Raw genomic sequence first — 15,590 nt, forward strand, 5'->3', positions numbered from 1 at the left:
TATTCGAAGTAATCCGGATCTCGAGCATTAAAGAGAAAATAGCGATCTCTCGATCCGGGTTGGATATGACGTCGAGTTCCGCTGGCGCTCCTGCGACTTTGAGTTCACCACCTTGTGTCGCGCCGGAGTTTGCCGAAAGCTCGTGTATGGAGGGCATCGAGCCAGTATGAACCGTAGCGCTGCCCTCAAATCAATCAAATCAAATCCAGAGTCATATTTGGAATATTTGATCAAATCAAATATTCCAAACAGCAATCAAATATTTCAAATCCCAACATCTGTGCTCTCCATACTACTCTCAATGTTTCTTGGCATCCTCCGGGTGGGTGGGGTGGCTTAGACGCTGATGGTTGGATGCCGCTTAGCCGCGGATGTGTTGATGTCGCTTGGACGCTGATGTGTTGATGTCGCTTTAGACGCTTGGGGAACTCAGTGTGGAGGGGAACTAAATGGTGTCGGGACTGGCATCTCAGGTGTGGCGCATCGCTCTGATTTTCCTTGTCATCCGCGGCAGAAAACAGAATCCGTCCGCCCAGCGGCTCCACAGGACGTTTTCAGTCTTCTGCTTTCTGTTTTCTGTCTGCATGCGCGGGTAATTTACCAGTATACGAGTCTACAGCTCTATTTTCTGTGAACGGTTCCATCCTCGGCGCTTACCAGTAATCGCCGCCTACCATGGCCGCAGATTACCAGTACTCAGCCATCGTACTACATATAGTAAGGCAGGAATGGATGCAAATCCCGAGCGCTTACTGTTTTATCTACAACTTCCACGGCCGGTCCTATACGGACGAGGTCATTCTCGTCGAATTTTCATAAGGCACTTGGCGCTTTTATTATTTAATGCCTGGCATGTTCTATTGCGCGGACGAGACTGGCGATCGCACAGCAGCAATGGCAGAAGACTCTGCCCGGTAAGGTCGGAAACTATTCGAAGCGAATCGATAAAGCGTTACCAGGCACACATACACGCCCCCTGTACGATGGACTGAAAAGACGCGAATCAGACATGCTCTCACAGCTGCGCACGGGAATGGCGAGGATCAACAGCTACCTGCACAGGATCGGAGCAGCAGAATCGGACATGTGCGACTGTGGACAAACAGCAGAGACGATGGAACATTTTCTGTTCCGGTGCACGAAGTGGGATGCGCAGCGGGGAGGGATGCGAAGGATCGGCCAGACAAAGATGGGAAACCTCTAGTTCTTTTTAAGAGGAAAGGCGGCATCGGATGGCCCAAAATGGGCACCTGACCTACAGGCGGTGCGGGCGGCGATTAAGTTCGCCATGGATACGAGGAGACTTGATGCAAACCAGACTGGATAACATACTAACCAAATTAGCGGCCAAACCTGGCGATACTAATCTGGTGGCTGGGGTTTGATCTGGGTATCTTCATCGAGACTGTTCCGTTCCCTCAAGTCTCGGAATTCCTCCACTTCCTTCCCTTCCCTTCCCTTCCCTTCCCTTCCCTTCCCTTCCCTTCCCTTCCCTTCCCTTCCCTTCCCTTCCCTTCCCTTCCCTTCCCTTCCCTTCCCTTCCCTTCCCTTCCCTTCCCTTTGTTCACAGTGACTTATTCTTTATGCGACTTGCCCTATCTCGAGTGGTGTTTCCGCAAGCCTTCCGACTTCTTGACTTCTTGCTATCCTCGCCCCCGCTGCTCAGACGCCGACGCTCCTCCTCGTACCAAGTACTTAGGGCCTTGCCGTCGAACATTACTTCGTTGTCTTCGATGGCGGTGGGTTGGACCCAGGTGTAGGCGTCGAGGTCGACTTCTGGGGCGGAGGGGTCGAGGGCTTGGAGACCTGGGAGGAGGTAGCAGGTTGCTTCTGGTTCTGGAGGTGGAGGAGACATGGCGAAGGCAGATATGTGGAGTCGATTCAAGATGATATTCGAAGTGCTGAAGATGTTTACTGAAGGAAGATCAGGCTGTTTAGGAAATGTACTTCGGGATTGGCGTTTTGCTTCTTTTAATCCTAGGTCCGACCTGCGCGAGATATAGAGTTGGTCGTCGAGTATGCAGCCTTTGTTTGGGATGAGCAACAAAGGATCAGAAGATCAGAAGATAACTGAAGAGAGCGTGTCGAGATCAGGTTTTTTTTTTTTTTTTCAAAATCCGGATCTGGAACTAGCACTGTGATGATGCATAGCCAAGGTTGGCGTGGTGACTTCATCGACTCGCTGTGCCTTGCATCTGAACCCCCCCTTTTTTTTTTGCCTCCTTCGTTTTGATGTTTATAGTGGTGATTTACTGTGGGAAGGTACCGAGCAACATCCCCTATTCCACAAAACCGCGTTTTTGTGGATGTTTGCCACAGTTCTTGATGTAAATTGGGGCATCATGCACGTTAGGTGGCTTGCATCATCGGACCAGACGTGGGACGGTGGGTGTGTGGCCAAAGTGGTGACGGAATACTGTGTTCAACTACAGTTCTGATCCCATGGAGTTAAATCTTGGCGTCTGAGGAGTACCATGCAAATATCCATCCCGTGCCGCTGCTCGATCTTTAGAGGCATCAGTATGACTGGCTGCGTTTATGTGATGACGTAACCTCGTTGAACTGCCAACATGGCTGGTGTTGCCAAGATGCGACAGAGGCTAGCCAAAGGAAGTCTCTTGACGACGGGGAATCGCTCGTCGATGCGGTCGAGCGACTTGTCGCCGATAGAGTCGACCTTCTGGACGTAGAGCGAGACGTACTGGTAGGGCTTGGAGAACCAGGGAAGGAGGGGGGCGGTGAGGGTCTGGTAGGCGTCGTCGCCGAGCTGGAATGGACTTTGGCCGTACTTGTTGGACTTGGGACGCCACAGGCAGACCAGCTCACTACCCCCAACTTGCACGAACGGAAGCGATCCATACTAAGCGACAAACAGAGGAGGTTGCAGCATGTACATACGTCCATACCGAGATCAAATTACTCCTACGAATTCCCTGCAGATTGAGGGAGCTCCGGCTCACCACTGTCCGAAGACGACCAAAGGGTCAGGTTGTCACGGAGGAGGTGCATGATGAGGATACTGTCGCCATCAGACTCCTCGGCCAGGGCGTCGAGCTCGGCCATGGCATCATCAAAAGCATGCTTCGCAAGATGCCGGGCACGATCAACTAAGTTCAGAATTTCATAATAGAAGACGGAGAAGTTGAGAGCCAAGCCCAGCCGCAACGGGTGAGTGGTTGTGAGCTCGGTCTGAGCAAAATCAGCTGCCATCTAAGAAGCAAACCAAAATCTCGGATCAGTACACCTTGGCTGATTGAATTCTGATCAACAGATTTGAAACCCACCTAGTAGGCCTTGTAGGCAGAGGTAACTGCAACATTACGCTTTTCACCCGACGTGAACTCGGCCAGGTAGCGGTTGTAGTCGCCCTTCCTAGAAACATGATGAGTCAGCCCAGATGCTTTTGAGAAGGGGAGACCATTAAAGTAGGCGCACATCTTGTAATATAAGGCCTTCGACTTGCCAGCACCGGCATTGGGAATTAGGCTCCCGTCTAGCAGATCCAAGACGTCCCGGCAGACCTTCTCGAGCTCATTCTCAATCTCGTTGCGGTATCCACGGACAGCAGCAATATGGTTCTCACTGCCCCTTGACTCCTTTTGCTCGATCGAGGAGATAATGCGCCAGCTGGCACGGCGGGCGCCAACCACGTTCTGATAAGCAATGGCGAGAAGGTTCTGCTCATCAGCACTGACCTCACCACCCATCTTGACGACTTCCTTGAGATGGGGGACCATATCACCGTAGCGCTCAGCCTGGCCACAGAGGCGAGCAAGGAAAGTCTGGCTACAGCCACGAAATCAGTGCTATGGCCCTGGAGAGGCTGATCGAGCGGATAGACAAACTTCTTACGCTGCATGATAGGTATAGGTTAGCAACCGTTGGACCAAATATTTGACCGAAGATGAGGCGGCAAGTTGTGGTGAAAGGGTACGACGTGTAGGGTAATTTGGTGTGGTGAGGTGGTATGGTGGGCTCTAAAAAAGAGAGAAGCGTACTTCGGACCCAAACATTGTTGGATAATCAAAGAAAAATGTTGTGCTAGAATGGGAGGAAATGACGCAGCGTCAAGAGTGACAGGAAGAAACGCGGGGCGGGGGCACTCCAAGGGGGTTTATTGTTCGTTAACTCCTAAGTGTGGTGAATCAGTTTTGAGTTTGTTGAGCAGAAATTAAGTCGGAAAGTCAGCCACAGAGCAGCGCAGCAAGTGATTTTCTTCTCCATTTCCAACTGGTAGGTGAAGTCGTGGTCCCCGAGAGTGTGGTGTAGGGGATGGAATTGCCCGGCATCATTGGCAGTCGGCGATCCACTGACGAGAATGACGGGGAGGTTCTCTGCATAGGCGCTACCTCTGCGAGCTATTCCGTCGCCAAAACAATAATATACTCTGGAATGTTGAGATCTCTTCCTACCAACTAATTGAAGACCATTCTTTTACCTTTTAGAGGCCCTGCTCCGACCTCTACGTTGCATTCAGCTGAGTAGCATCCATTGCTGCCGCAGCTATATTCCAGCCTCCTTCTGATAAGGTGCTTGACAGGCTTTTCAGGGGGAAATGGTGTGCCTCAAGAGCTGGAAGCTCGGTTACCCCCTCGAGGTGTAGCAGCGTGTTCATGGCACACAAAGACACCATGGGCCATTTCAATTTAAGAAAAGGATCTTCACAGTGCCCCATCCACATCTAAGGTGTCAATATTTCTTGTCACGTCAGAAAACCCTATGTCTATTGGACAGAATGACTGAGGTAACAGCGCTGCTAGAGTCGCTGACATCGCTGCCACAAGAAAAGGTCGGAAGCAGCTTGGTCTTTCACCATCCAAAGAAACTCGAAAGGGGCAGGGTTGGTATTGGCTTGTCGGCATGTGATTCGGTAATTGAAAAGCGGGCAGGGCTTTTGATGATCGCAATGCTACGTCGGTCACCGCTCGATATGAGCTAATATCGTGTTACCTGAATGGATAAGGACCTCCTCGGCCCTCGGGTTAACTGCGCAAAGAAGCGCTTGGTATTCCGGCCAAGAGACACAGTTGAGCGGGAGGCGGCGGCGCGTGATCAGCTGGATTTGGGCTTCATAGAATGCGTCAAGCTTGATCGTATTCCGCAGGACCGATTGTTCGTCCCGGGAGAGCATCGCTCGGTTCTTCTCTTCTGCTCGTGTGAATGCTACTTCAAGAGACTGTTGGAGTGCCTTCTTGGCTGGCCTTTCTTCGTCATCAATGATAATGCCGTGGTCATGTTGCATATGTCGTTTGGCGCTTGTGGTCGAGACTGTTCGCCATGGCGGATTGTGACATTGATGACAATACCAGAGTCTCTGGTTGTTCTGATGTGTCTCTTCGTCTCCTTGAGGTACGCGAAAGTGCTTCCACGTTTCAGGCGCGCGTAGTTTACGCTTCTTCGGCTGCGATTGACGCGTAGACGCGGATGACGCGGAGGAAGAGGGCGCAGAGAAAATTGACCGTTGTGACCGAGGCTGCTCGGCTACGGAGATGCTTGATTCTGGCGCCGGTGAGCTGAATTGGCCGTATTCAGTGTCTCCTACAAATAGAGACGACTCGGGAGGCATGTTGACGCGTGTCTACACGTGGTATTAGTCCAACCTAATGAAACCTTTGCAGTTGTGCGTAGGAGACCGTCGCTCCAGATGGGCCCCGACGCCGCACAGATCGACCAGGCCCAAACAAGTCCCACCCTTGTCCGCGTCGGCTTCGCGCACATTTCGCGCCACTTCGGGGTCTGATGAGAGCTGAGTCTCTGAAGGGAATTTATCGTGTAGGTACGGAAGCTGGGCGGGTAGGACATTCCGAGGTTGAGCCTCAATATGCAGTCATAAGGAGTCTGCGAAGTTGATAGTACGTCGAGCGGCGTATTTTAGGCTGAGCGTCTTTCTCTGTTTTGGTGACAGTGGGGTTTAGCGTGCAGTGTTGGTTGGATGGCTTTCTTGACACAACACGACACGACAACTGGCTGGGACATATCTCCCTAATCAAGTTAAAATCAATGCCAAGCAGGAGATCTCAGCAGAAGAAAGCCATTGACCATACATTTAAATTGTATGAATGTGTGTTTTCTGTAGAAGCTAACGCGTTGACTGGGAAATCGACTGCCTTGTTACGTTAGCCACCCTACCCTATACGAAGCGGATAAGGGCTACCGCATAACCCACCCATTTATTATGGTGGGGCTAGTACCTCTTAGCACCACTGGCTTTGGTTTCCCAGGACGATAACAGCGGCTTCGACCCTCTCCCACGTTACAAACGCTCGTTTTGGAAACCAGCGAGATAGCTCATTCAAAGCTGCAAACTAATCTGCCGTTGAAGGTGTGGAATATATCCAATTCTGGACCTTTGTCAGAACGATGGCTTCTGTTGTCGGTGCCCACTATCACATTTTTAGCTAACGAGGGAGGTCGATGAAATCCCCCACTACGCATGAGATTGAATCGAAGCTCTGTGGCAGGCAAACATACCATATAAATCTCGACGCCAAATATAACATTGTCACGTGAGTTACTGATTACTGATTGATTGATTAGAAGCTTACTGATACTGATATGATATCAGTATCAATCAGTAATCAGTACTACTTGATAACTGACTGCTTGTTGAGAAGTCTGAGTGGGGCCCTTCCCGTTTTTGCCAATCGCTACTTCAAGACACGCCATGTCATGCTCGAACGACGAAGTCTGAGCAACCTCATTAGCATGTCTTCACCTCGCCTACCTCGTATTTGACATCCGGTCGACGGCTGCCTACACTACCGGGCCAAGTGCCTTGCCCGCTCCGGTGAACCAGTGCGGGGGATATAGACGAGGTTGCCCCCTCCGTTGAAGTCGGCTGCGGACAGCGCTCCGTTCCAGCGTTGCCGTACCTCCTCGACATGCGGGAATTTTGAACCATGGGCAAATCCCATTTCGCGGTAGGCGGCAGGGCTCCCCTTGCCCGGGGTCGCAACAACCCAACCTCTTTTTATCCTGCCTTGTACAGTTCACCTTTCGCCAAAGGGACATCACCTTGACCATCATCTGCATGTAGAGTTAGGACGATAGTCGTCCTGAACGAGAAGCGGCTCAAGGGTTGGGGAACCATTCAGCATCGACAAGGGTGACTTTGCTCCGCCCTTGTGGACCAACGATAGGGCTGTTGCAACACGAAGTGGCCACCACCAATGAAGGTGCCATGTGGGGCAGAGTACGCTGGGGAAACAAACTGACGCTCAGCCAATTTCCGACAGTTGTGGCTGATTGTTCAGTGTGAATTTTAGAGTTTACGGCGTACCGATGCAATGCCTGTGTGTTGGCGGTTGACTGGTGTCAGCGATTACCTAATGACGACTTATGTCCTTTTTTGGACTGAAAGCTCGTCGCCTTATTTTGTGAGACAACGGTACAGTAAGACAGGTACTATGATACAGCATTTGAAACAATGGATGGGGCTGTTACTGAGCTAGGCAGCAGAATTAGCGCCCACCCGCTCGGGACTAAAGCGGCATGTTCTGGGGGCTCATGCTTGCGGACCCGCCTTGCTTCACCGCAGTGACATCAAGGGCGGGTCGGAACATTCCGATGACGAGGGCTATGGATCGACACAGTTGGCGCTACGTGGATGGGGGTGGATTCCCTGCAAGGCGATCTGTGGCTTACCAATGAGGGTCATACATCATACACCGCGAGAACGTCAAGGCTCACTTACAGGCGGCAAAGTCACAAGTCCACTTCAGCATCGATCTATGGTCATCACCGCATCGCAAAGCCTTTCTCGGAATATGTGGGCAATGGGTTGATGAAGACTACGAGCTCCGTGAGGCCCTGTTGGGTCTGCCGAACGTAGAGTACAGTCACTCCGGAGAGACGATGTCGCGGCACTTGCTGGACACCATACGGTATTTCGATGTCGCTGGCAACATTGGCTACTTTACATCAGACAACGCTACCGCAAATGACACTTGCCTGCGTGCTTTATCGACGGCATTGGTGAACGAGTTTGGGGTTGGAATGGACCCCACGGAGCGCCGTGTTCGATGCGGAGGCCATATTGTCAATCTCTGCCTCCAGGCGTTTCTCTTCGCCTCTAGCAAAGAGGCACTCAACGCGGCAATCGAAGAGGCAAATCTTAACGCAGACACCACGGTTGTTGAGTCTTTACAGGCACAATTGCAGCAAAGGAACAACAAGGGCAAGCACCGGAGGGTTCCGGAGGATCAAGCTGGATGGCGATCGATGGGTCCCCTTGGCAGACTGCATAATATCGCCGTGTTCATCCGGAGTTCCACAGTGCACAGTGATGCTTGGCAACGCCTGGCAGGCCGTGCACTCGGCATTGACAATGCAACGAGATGGAATTCGTGGTACATGCTACTTCGGACTGCTCTCGAGAAGAAAGACAAGCTTATGGTGTTTCAGCAAGAGCATCATAAGGCCCTGGGCAGGGTGGGGAATCTATCTATATCTATCTACCGACACCCAAGGTAGATAGATGTAGACGCTTAGTCATAAAACGGAATGTAGATAGATAGAGGTAGGCTACATGTAGATATAGATAGATGCATCTATCTACCACTCCAAGTACGATATGCACTAGCCACTAAGTAACTACCCCAGCCACTTCGCCACTCATCTCCTTCAGCAGCCCGTCATATCTTTCTAGAAGCCCTGCCTTCAGCCATGACCTAACCGTCTGGGTAACTGCAATTGTGCTCGCGTCCAAACGAGTCCGCTGAGGAGAGACCATACTACCAGCGGAGGAAAATGCTCTCTCACATTCGGCAGCCATTGCAGGGACTGATAAGACATCAATCGCCATTTTCGCTACTCGAGGATACTCAAACCGCTTGGCGGACCAGTATTCTAGCGGGTTATCGTGCTTTGAAAATGTGTCCTGCTTTGTAGACTGCCACCTTTCGAACTCATCGGCGACCGATTCTTCTTCGGAGTTCGGATACGACATAAGCTCATCTTGGAATGAGTCAAAGGGATTGTACTCCCGTGCCCTCACGGCTACAGGAAGATTGCTGTCAGCGATCTCCCACTGGACGGGAAGATCCCGATACTCTTCCTCCCAAAGCGTTTGGATGAGATGTCGAGCCTTGTCAATCCAACCCTCCCTTCCGCTGTACGCCCTCGTCAAGAACGCCCATTGTATTCCAGGATGAAGAACAGTAGCTGCGTAGTAAATCGGTGTTTCATCGAGCTTGGTGTAGTATTTATTAAGTTTGGCCCACGCAGAGTTGATACAGGCAGAAAGGTAGCTGGACTCTGGCCGATCCGCCGCGTCTGTCTTGGCCCTCTCTAATGTTGATAAGAGGAACTCGTATGCAATGGCGACCTGCCAAACCATACCGTACTGTGCTTCCGCACCTCCTTTTCGAAGCCGAACTTGACAGTCACCTTCAAGTCTCAAAAGGCAAGAATTGAACATGGCAAGAATGTTGCTAAACCAACTCAGAGCTTCCCAATCTGCATCAGTGGGGAGATTGTCTTCCTCAAGACACGGAGGAAGTGAGCTTCGCGATTTTGCGATTTTGGATCGAGATCGGGTCGACTTCCTGTTCGATTGGATCGTCATGTCCACAAGTTCTTCGAGGGAGCGACGGAGCTTAATTGCACGTTCAATCATATAATATTGCGACAGCCAGCGTGTGCAGTTATCAAGAACGACATCAAGCGTGCCGGGGTAGCTCTTGTCAGGGTCATCGTCTTGTAGACTGCGCAGGATGACTGTTGCCTTGTTCGATCGATTAATCCAGACGACAAGGTTGTGTAATTTTCCAACTGGCCCTCTTTTTGTCCACTCGTCAAAGTCGTCCGGGTCAAGGTCTTCGAGAGCTTGGGTATCGTGGACGAAAAGCATAGCCGTAGCGACAAGGTGAAGGACATGTCCAAAGCAGCGAATTCTCCTGGCTGCAGGCTCCTGCCACTCGAACTTGCGCCCTAATTCCTCCATAGCCTTATCGTTGTTCGAAGCATTGTCAAGAACAAAATATCCGAGTTTGTTGTGTGGTACAAGCTCGAATTCTTCCAGTACCTCTGTGACCGCTGCGCAGATATTTTCCCCGGTGTGGGCCATGGCGACGTTTGGGAGGCCTAGCAGGATTTTTCGAGGCTGGAACGTTTCGTCGTCAAGGAAGAAAGCATTGATGGAAAAGAAAGAATGCCTGTTCCGAGAGGTCCAGCCATCGAATGCAATGTGGACCTTGCTAGGGCTCCGTAGTAAAGCATCAGTAACGTGGGCTTTGTAAGTATTGAACTCATGAATAATCTTGGTCCGAATTGTTTTGTGAGTAAGGTTTGCTGAAGTCTCACGGACTAACGGATTAAGGTAGTCGAAGAGTTCATGGAGCCCCACGTGCTCTGAGAGGCGAAAAGATAGGTTTGCGTCCGTAATCCACCGGACAAGCAGGCGCTGGAATGTTGCTTTGTCAAATCGAGCAACCAGCTCGTCGTGAAAGTCATCCCTTTTCCGTTTCCTCGCGGTAAACTCATGGAGGTTGCATTGATTCAAAGGTCTCTCCGATATGTAGCGCTTTGCTTTTGATGGATCTGGATGGAAGACCTTGTGTGCTTTGCTGAGGTGGCTTTCGATGTTCCGGGTATTTGATGCGACATAGGCTTTTGGTTTATGAACTTTCTGTTGGATGCAATGGCAGCAAAGCCAACTGGATGCGCCCGGTTCGGTAGTGGCAGTTTTTGCTTGAACATTATAGCCATAAGCCCAAAACCACCCAGTGGCTTGTCCAGTTCGAGTCGAGAGATTCCAATGGCCACGGACGGTTTGAGGAACTGTACTCCAGTCTTTCATGGCAATTGAGGTGCTGAGGGACAATGTTGAATCTAGTTTTGGTAGATCTGGCTGACTGGATAACTCTGAGCAGTTATTTGGATCAGTTACCGGTTGACTGAACAAGTCGCTTGGAGTTGACATTGTGGCAGATGCCCTATACTGTGGGTCGACTGTACAGTATGCCACTTGAGATTTGAAAAGAAGGAGCTATATCAAGAGATTGACCAAAATTTGCTGTGAGCTTGAGGAAAAGGGGGAAGGGAAATGATCTGACAGGGGGTGTTAGTAGGTGGTGGGGTGAGAGTACCGGTACCTTGTTTTCGAAGGAATTTACGCACATGTGTAAGTCCCTCTACTTTCCGTAGTCACCTTGGCGTCTATCTACATTTCGCCTATCTATCTGACGGCAAGATAGATAGATAGATGACCCACAAGGCCGTCTGGTAGATAGATAGATGTAGATCTACATCTATCTACATCTACATTTCGTCTACATTGGTAGGTAGATTCCCCACCCTGGCCCTGGGTGAAGACTGTCTCACACAGGATGACTGGGATGTCCTTAGGCTAACGGCTGACTTCCTCCAACCCTTCTGGCAGGCTACATTGGCGCAGCAGACGAAGTGGTCGTCGTTGGATCAGTTACTTTACCACATGGACATCTTGCTCAAGCATTTTGAAGATGCCAAGGTAAATTATTCATTCGACCTTGTTTGGCATGATGATTGACGGTGCTAACTGTGTTATAGAAGACGTTCAGCAATAATCAACGTCTCGTCCACTCCATCCACATGGGCTGGTTTGTGCTTGATAAGTACTACTTTAAGACTGATGAGACGCCTGTGTACTCCGCGGCATTACTTCTCCACCCATCAAAGCGACTGAAATACCTCCGCCAGAACTGGCACGACGATTGGCATGATGGTGCGATCAATAAGGCCAGGCAGGTCTGGAGCCAGTATAAAGATCTTCCCGTTGCCAGTGCTCCAGAGGAGGCCCCGGAGATCCAGATGACAGCATATGATAAGCTGGCGCAGTCGCTCGACGTGACGGAGACTCATGACTATGAGGATGAGCTGGAGAAGTTTATTAACGGTTCTCCCTGCAAGATCGCAGTTAGTCCCCTTGCGTGGTGGACCAGAGAGGAGCAACGGATCTGCATAAGATGGCTATTAACGTTCTCTCGATTGCACCTATGTCGGACAAGGCCGAACCTGTCTTTTTAGGTGCTCGTCGTACTGTTTCGTATGATCGTGCACGCCTCGGGGCAGAGACAATTGAGATGACAGAGTGTCTTGGGAGCTGGAACAAGAACGACCTTATTCGAAAGGTGCATGTACCGCGAGCTGCTGCCACTTAGGCTGAGGATTATAGGAGCGGCGAACACATTCGGGCTGAAAGCACAACTACGTCATATCTTGGCAGTTACTGATAAGCTAATCAATCAGTATCAGTCGCATGGTAATCAATCAATCAGTACTGATTGTTGAGAAGTCTGGCCCCACTGCTAATCTCTTTGCACGTTTCGGAAATGAAAGAAATCCTTGGATGGAAGATGTTGGGCTATCGATGCGATGAGTTTTAGAGCATGATCGCCTTCCATCATGGCATATAGAGCCTGCTGAGTAGAATTGTTGATGGGACATCAAAGATATTAGGGCGAATGACAGCGACCTCCTAGAACAACTACCCATTGATAAATTGACTTATCCATTGATGAATTGACTTATAATCGGTGTCGGCCACGGTTTGCCCGCCCCCATGTGCTAGCAAGGGTTGGCCGCCAGCCGACACGCCACAACTGTTGATCCGTTGGGCAATAACTCCTATTGGGGACGCTGACTTGCTCTTACCCTTGTAACGCACCCACGACGTGTGAAACACGGTCAATACTTGGTACTAGTGGGATTTGCCCATCATATCGGGCTGATGAAGCCAAGAGGAAGAGAATGGACTGTCGTCATGTGAGAGTACAACGCAGAATTGCTACTGTATACTTGTGAGCACCGCCCTTAGCTCCGGTAGATTGATTAGCTGGCGAGGGCCCCGGCCACATCCGTCTATTTGTGCTCCTGGCTAAGACACCAGCGAGCCTATCGAGACAACAATTGAACCGGATGGCATGCGGGCCATGAGCCCACGGATGACAGGCGAGGATATTGAGCGTTGGAACGTGAAATGCATACTGAACTACGCCGATTAGTGTAGACTATAGAATCTGCCGTGAACGTTAGATGTGTTCGATGGTGGCCATCTTAGGAGCTGCTCACTGACGTTTGGTGCTACTAGGTATAAGGAGGCGCAAAAGTGGAAATGAGCACTCATAGTAGATGTAGCTATTAGTGGTGTATATATGCAGAATGTGATAGGCGGTCTCTCGTACTCCATCGCCAATCCGCTGAGTGCTCATATACACGGCCCGTAATTTCACAGAGCTCGTGTAGCCGAGCGCGGGCAGGATTGATAGTTCGTAGGCAAATTTAGAAAGCGCACGAGCAGATAGGTAAGGGTGATAACTCTCCAGCTAAATTTTCCGGCAACCTTGGCCGAGCAGGGAGGCCCTTGCGGTGTTAGCGAGTTTAGAACCTGAGGACGGCTTTGTCCAGCAACAGCTCCAAGCAGGCCGGGCTTGTACGCACAAGAAAGACCCATCAGCGCCGAACCCAGCCTGTGCACCTTTTCGGAGGATGTTCTTACCCCGCCTTTTGCCCTCACCCATGTTCTTACTGCCACAGTTGGACGCCTCCAGACATTTACATTGTCTAGTGAGGACATGGGCTCAGCGGCTGACCTGAGCATGGGCAAAGCACTTGTGGCGGCCTGGCAGCAGGATGGAATCTTGCAGATTTCCATGGACGCTGAGCAGCAGACGCTCTATAAAGCAGCCAATAAGGTCAGTAAGCGCTTCTTCCGGAAGCCTTTTCACCAGAAAGCTGCGTGCATCGATAGCTAGAGCTATTCCGGTTATATTGCGAGCGGTGAAGAGCTTACAGATGGCCTTACTAATTACAGTGAGATCTTTACCGTCACGAAGGACCTCGACCTTGACGATCCCAGGGTGTCCGCCAAGTGGCTATGCCATGGGTGTTGTCCTTGGCCTGACGCAGATCTGCGGGACCCCGTGAAGAAATACATGGACAGCCTCGGGCAGACTGGCAAGAAGCTTCTCTGGCTAATTGAGCTGGGTATCAATATACCAGAGGGATCTCTGACCCGCATTACGAAAGACAGGTGGCATCACAATGCGAATTCTCAGGCATGAACCTATGGCTTCTTTTTGAGATGAGACAGAGCTAACGTGTTGGGTTCAGATTTCCCGCAAGCAACGTTATCCATGGGAAAGGCGGAGACGGCCGAGGCATCGACTCTTATACTGATTATGGTTTGCTTGTAATTGCGGCTGCTGATGATGTTGGAGGTAGGCGAGCCCTCTTGACGCAGTTCTAACATAAGTGTACCTGCTGATTCTATATCTAGCTCTCTTCGTTCGTCCTCCCCATAAGGACGAGTCCGTTGCGAACTGGGAGAGGAGTGTTGCTGGCATGAAGGAAGACAGTGTGGGTTGGGTGTTTATCCCCCCAGCCGAGAATATATTTACGGGTTTCCCAGGCAAGCTTCCCATCTCTAACCCAACAGGCGTCTTGCTGATAATAGTTCCTAGGTGACATGATGCAGTACATAACCAACTCAGTCCTCCCCTCAACGCTCCATAAGGTGGGGCTCAATACAAAAGCGAGGTTCGACTTTGCTTACTTTCATGAGCCCAACTTTCAGACAGTCATTAAACCTCTTCCGGGGTATAAAGCCGGTCAGAGCCCAGAAGAGGGGATCCATTACGGGAAGCATTTTACCAACATATTCATGAGGAACTATCCCGAGTGCATCACTACTCACCGGTTGGTCGATAAGGGCTGGTACAAGTTGCTAGATACGGAGGCACTTCAAACCATAACTGATTGAGAACCACGTGCAAATATAATATCCCCTCCATTACCTCTCCATTCCGCCGAGTACTTTACTCGCCATCTATGGGACCCGATTACTCTAGCATTCGGGTAAGTATAGCTTCTTCACCCAGCATGAAGATTGGGGTGCGAATGCCAACCTAGACCTAAGCTATTGGGCCATGTTCAGCGCCTTCCGACCCTTTGAGAAATATGCGCGGAAAGGCAGTGTAATCCCGGACGTGGGCCAAAGAGAAAACATCTTCATGCGGTGGAAGGAGCGTTTCCCGGTCCCTGACCACAAAGTGGGGGCGATAACCAGTATGAGCTTTAAGGGTTTCTACTATATATACTTCAATTAGATGAAGGGGATGATTAATAGGATATACTTTCATTCTGAGTGAAAAAAGTAAGCTATTGCAGCACTATCGGGCTATTTTCGAAGCTTATTGTTGCATCAGAAGGAATCCACAATTGGCATTAAAGCATATGTCGGACCGGGGATGTTTGAGTGTAGTGGAGTTTCGGAGAACAGATACTATCTTGGGCAATGCCTTGAGAAACGCAGCTCACTGCCTTGCATCGTGCTTCACGTCTACCACAGATTATACCTCCTTCCTCGTGATCGCAGGTATGCCGAGACGCTCGTTTTCAACCTCGTCATTGGGGAAATTATATTCTGTTCGAGATACCGGTCAAATGATGGTACAGGGCGACCGTCGTGATTTGACTTAAAGTATTTAGTAGGCGTATTTATTATGGAGCGTCAACCCAATCATGTAGGCCCAAAATGGGTACCATCCAAATCGGGGGGGGGGGGGGGCAAGAATCAGGCGCCTCTAAAATAATGCTGAATCAACCTGGCA

General features: G+C 50.5%; 4 protein-coding genes across 4 annotated transcripts; 1 reads left to right on the top strand and 3 right to left on the bottom strand.

The window, feature by feature from the left end:
- Positions 1-1,564: 1,564 nt before the first annotated feature.
- On the bottom strand, positions 1,565-1,855 carry BGZ61DRAFT_374032 (uncharacterized protein; the record flags this gene model as incomplete). Its single annotated transcript, XM_046242301.1, has 1 exon — positions 1,565-1,855. One exon carries the CDS (start codon positions 1,853-1,855, stop codon positions 1,565-1,567), a length of 291 nt encoding a protein of 96 aa, XP_046094099.1.
- A 388-nt stretch (positions 1,856-2,243) lies between these two features.
- BGZ61DRAFT_573591 (14-3-3 domain-containing protein) lies at positions 2,244-3,859 on the bottom strand (the record flags this gene model as incomplete). Its single annotated transcript, XM_046256134.1, has 4 exons — positions 2,244-2,835; positions 2,961-3,203; positions 3,323-3,786; positions 3,846-3,859. 4 exons carry the CDS (start codon positions 3,857-3,859, stop codon positions 2,537-2,539), a joined length of 1,020 nt encoding a protein of 339 aa, XP_046094100.1. The 3' UTR covers positions 2,244-2,536.
- A 632-nt stretch (positions 3,860-4,491) lies between these two features.
- Positions 4,492-5,611, bottom strand: BGZ61DRAFT_468086 (uncharacterized protein). Its single transcript, XM_046247843.1, has one exon. The coding sequence runs from the start codon at positions 5,564-5,566 to the stop codon at positions 4,919-4,921; it is 648 nt and encodes a 215-aa protein (XP_046094101.1). The 5' UTR covers positions 5,567-5,611; the 3' UTR covers positions 4,492-4,918.
- Positions 5,612-13,133: 7,522 nt separating this feature from the next.
- BGZ61DRAFT_573619 (2-oxoglutarate-dependent ethylene/succinate-forming enzyme) lies at positions 13,134-14,742 on the top strand (the record flags this gene model as incomplete). The annotated part of the gene is made up of 6 exons (XM_046256135.1): positions 13,134-13,201; positions 13,448-13,717; positions 13,757-14,011; positions 14,092-14,198; positions 14,258-14,380; positions 14,442-14,742. The coding sequence occupies 6 exons, from the start codon at positions 13,134-13,136 to the stop codon at positions 14,738-14,740; spliced, it is 1,122 nt and encodes a 373-aa protein (XP_046094102.1).
- Between the last annotated feature and the right edge of the window lie 848 nt (positions 14,743-15,590).

This window comes from Ilyonectria robusta (assembly GCF_021365365.1).
Source record: "Ilyonectria robusta strain PMI_751 chromosome Unknown BGZ61scaffold_67, whole genome shotgun sequence".
Lineage (NCBI taxonomy): Eukaryota > Fungi > Ascomycota > Sordariomycetes > Hypocreales > Nectriaceae > Ilyonectria > Ilyonectria robusta.

What these genes read in the sequence shown, in the direction of transcription:
- BGZ61DRAFT_468086 (XM_046247843.1), bottom strand. Translation starts at nt 5,566, where the DNA reads ATGCCTCCCGAGTCGTCTCTATTTGTAGGAGACACTGAATACGGCCAA.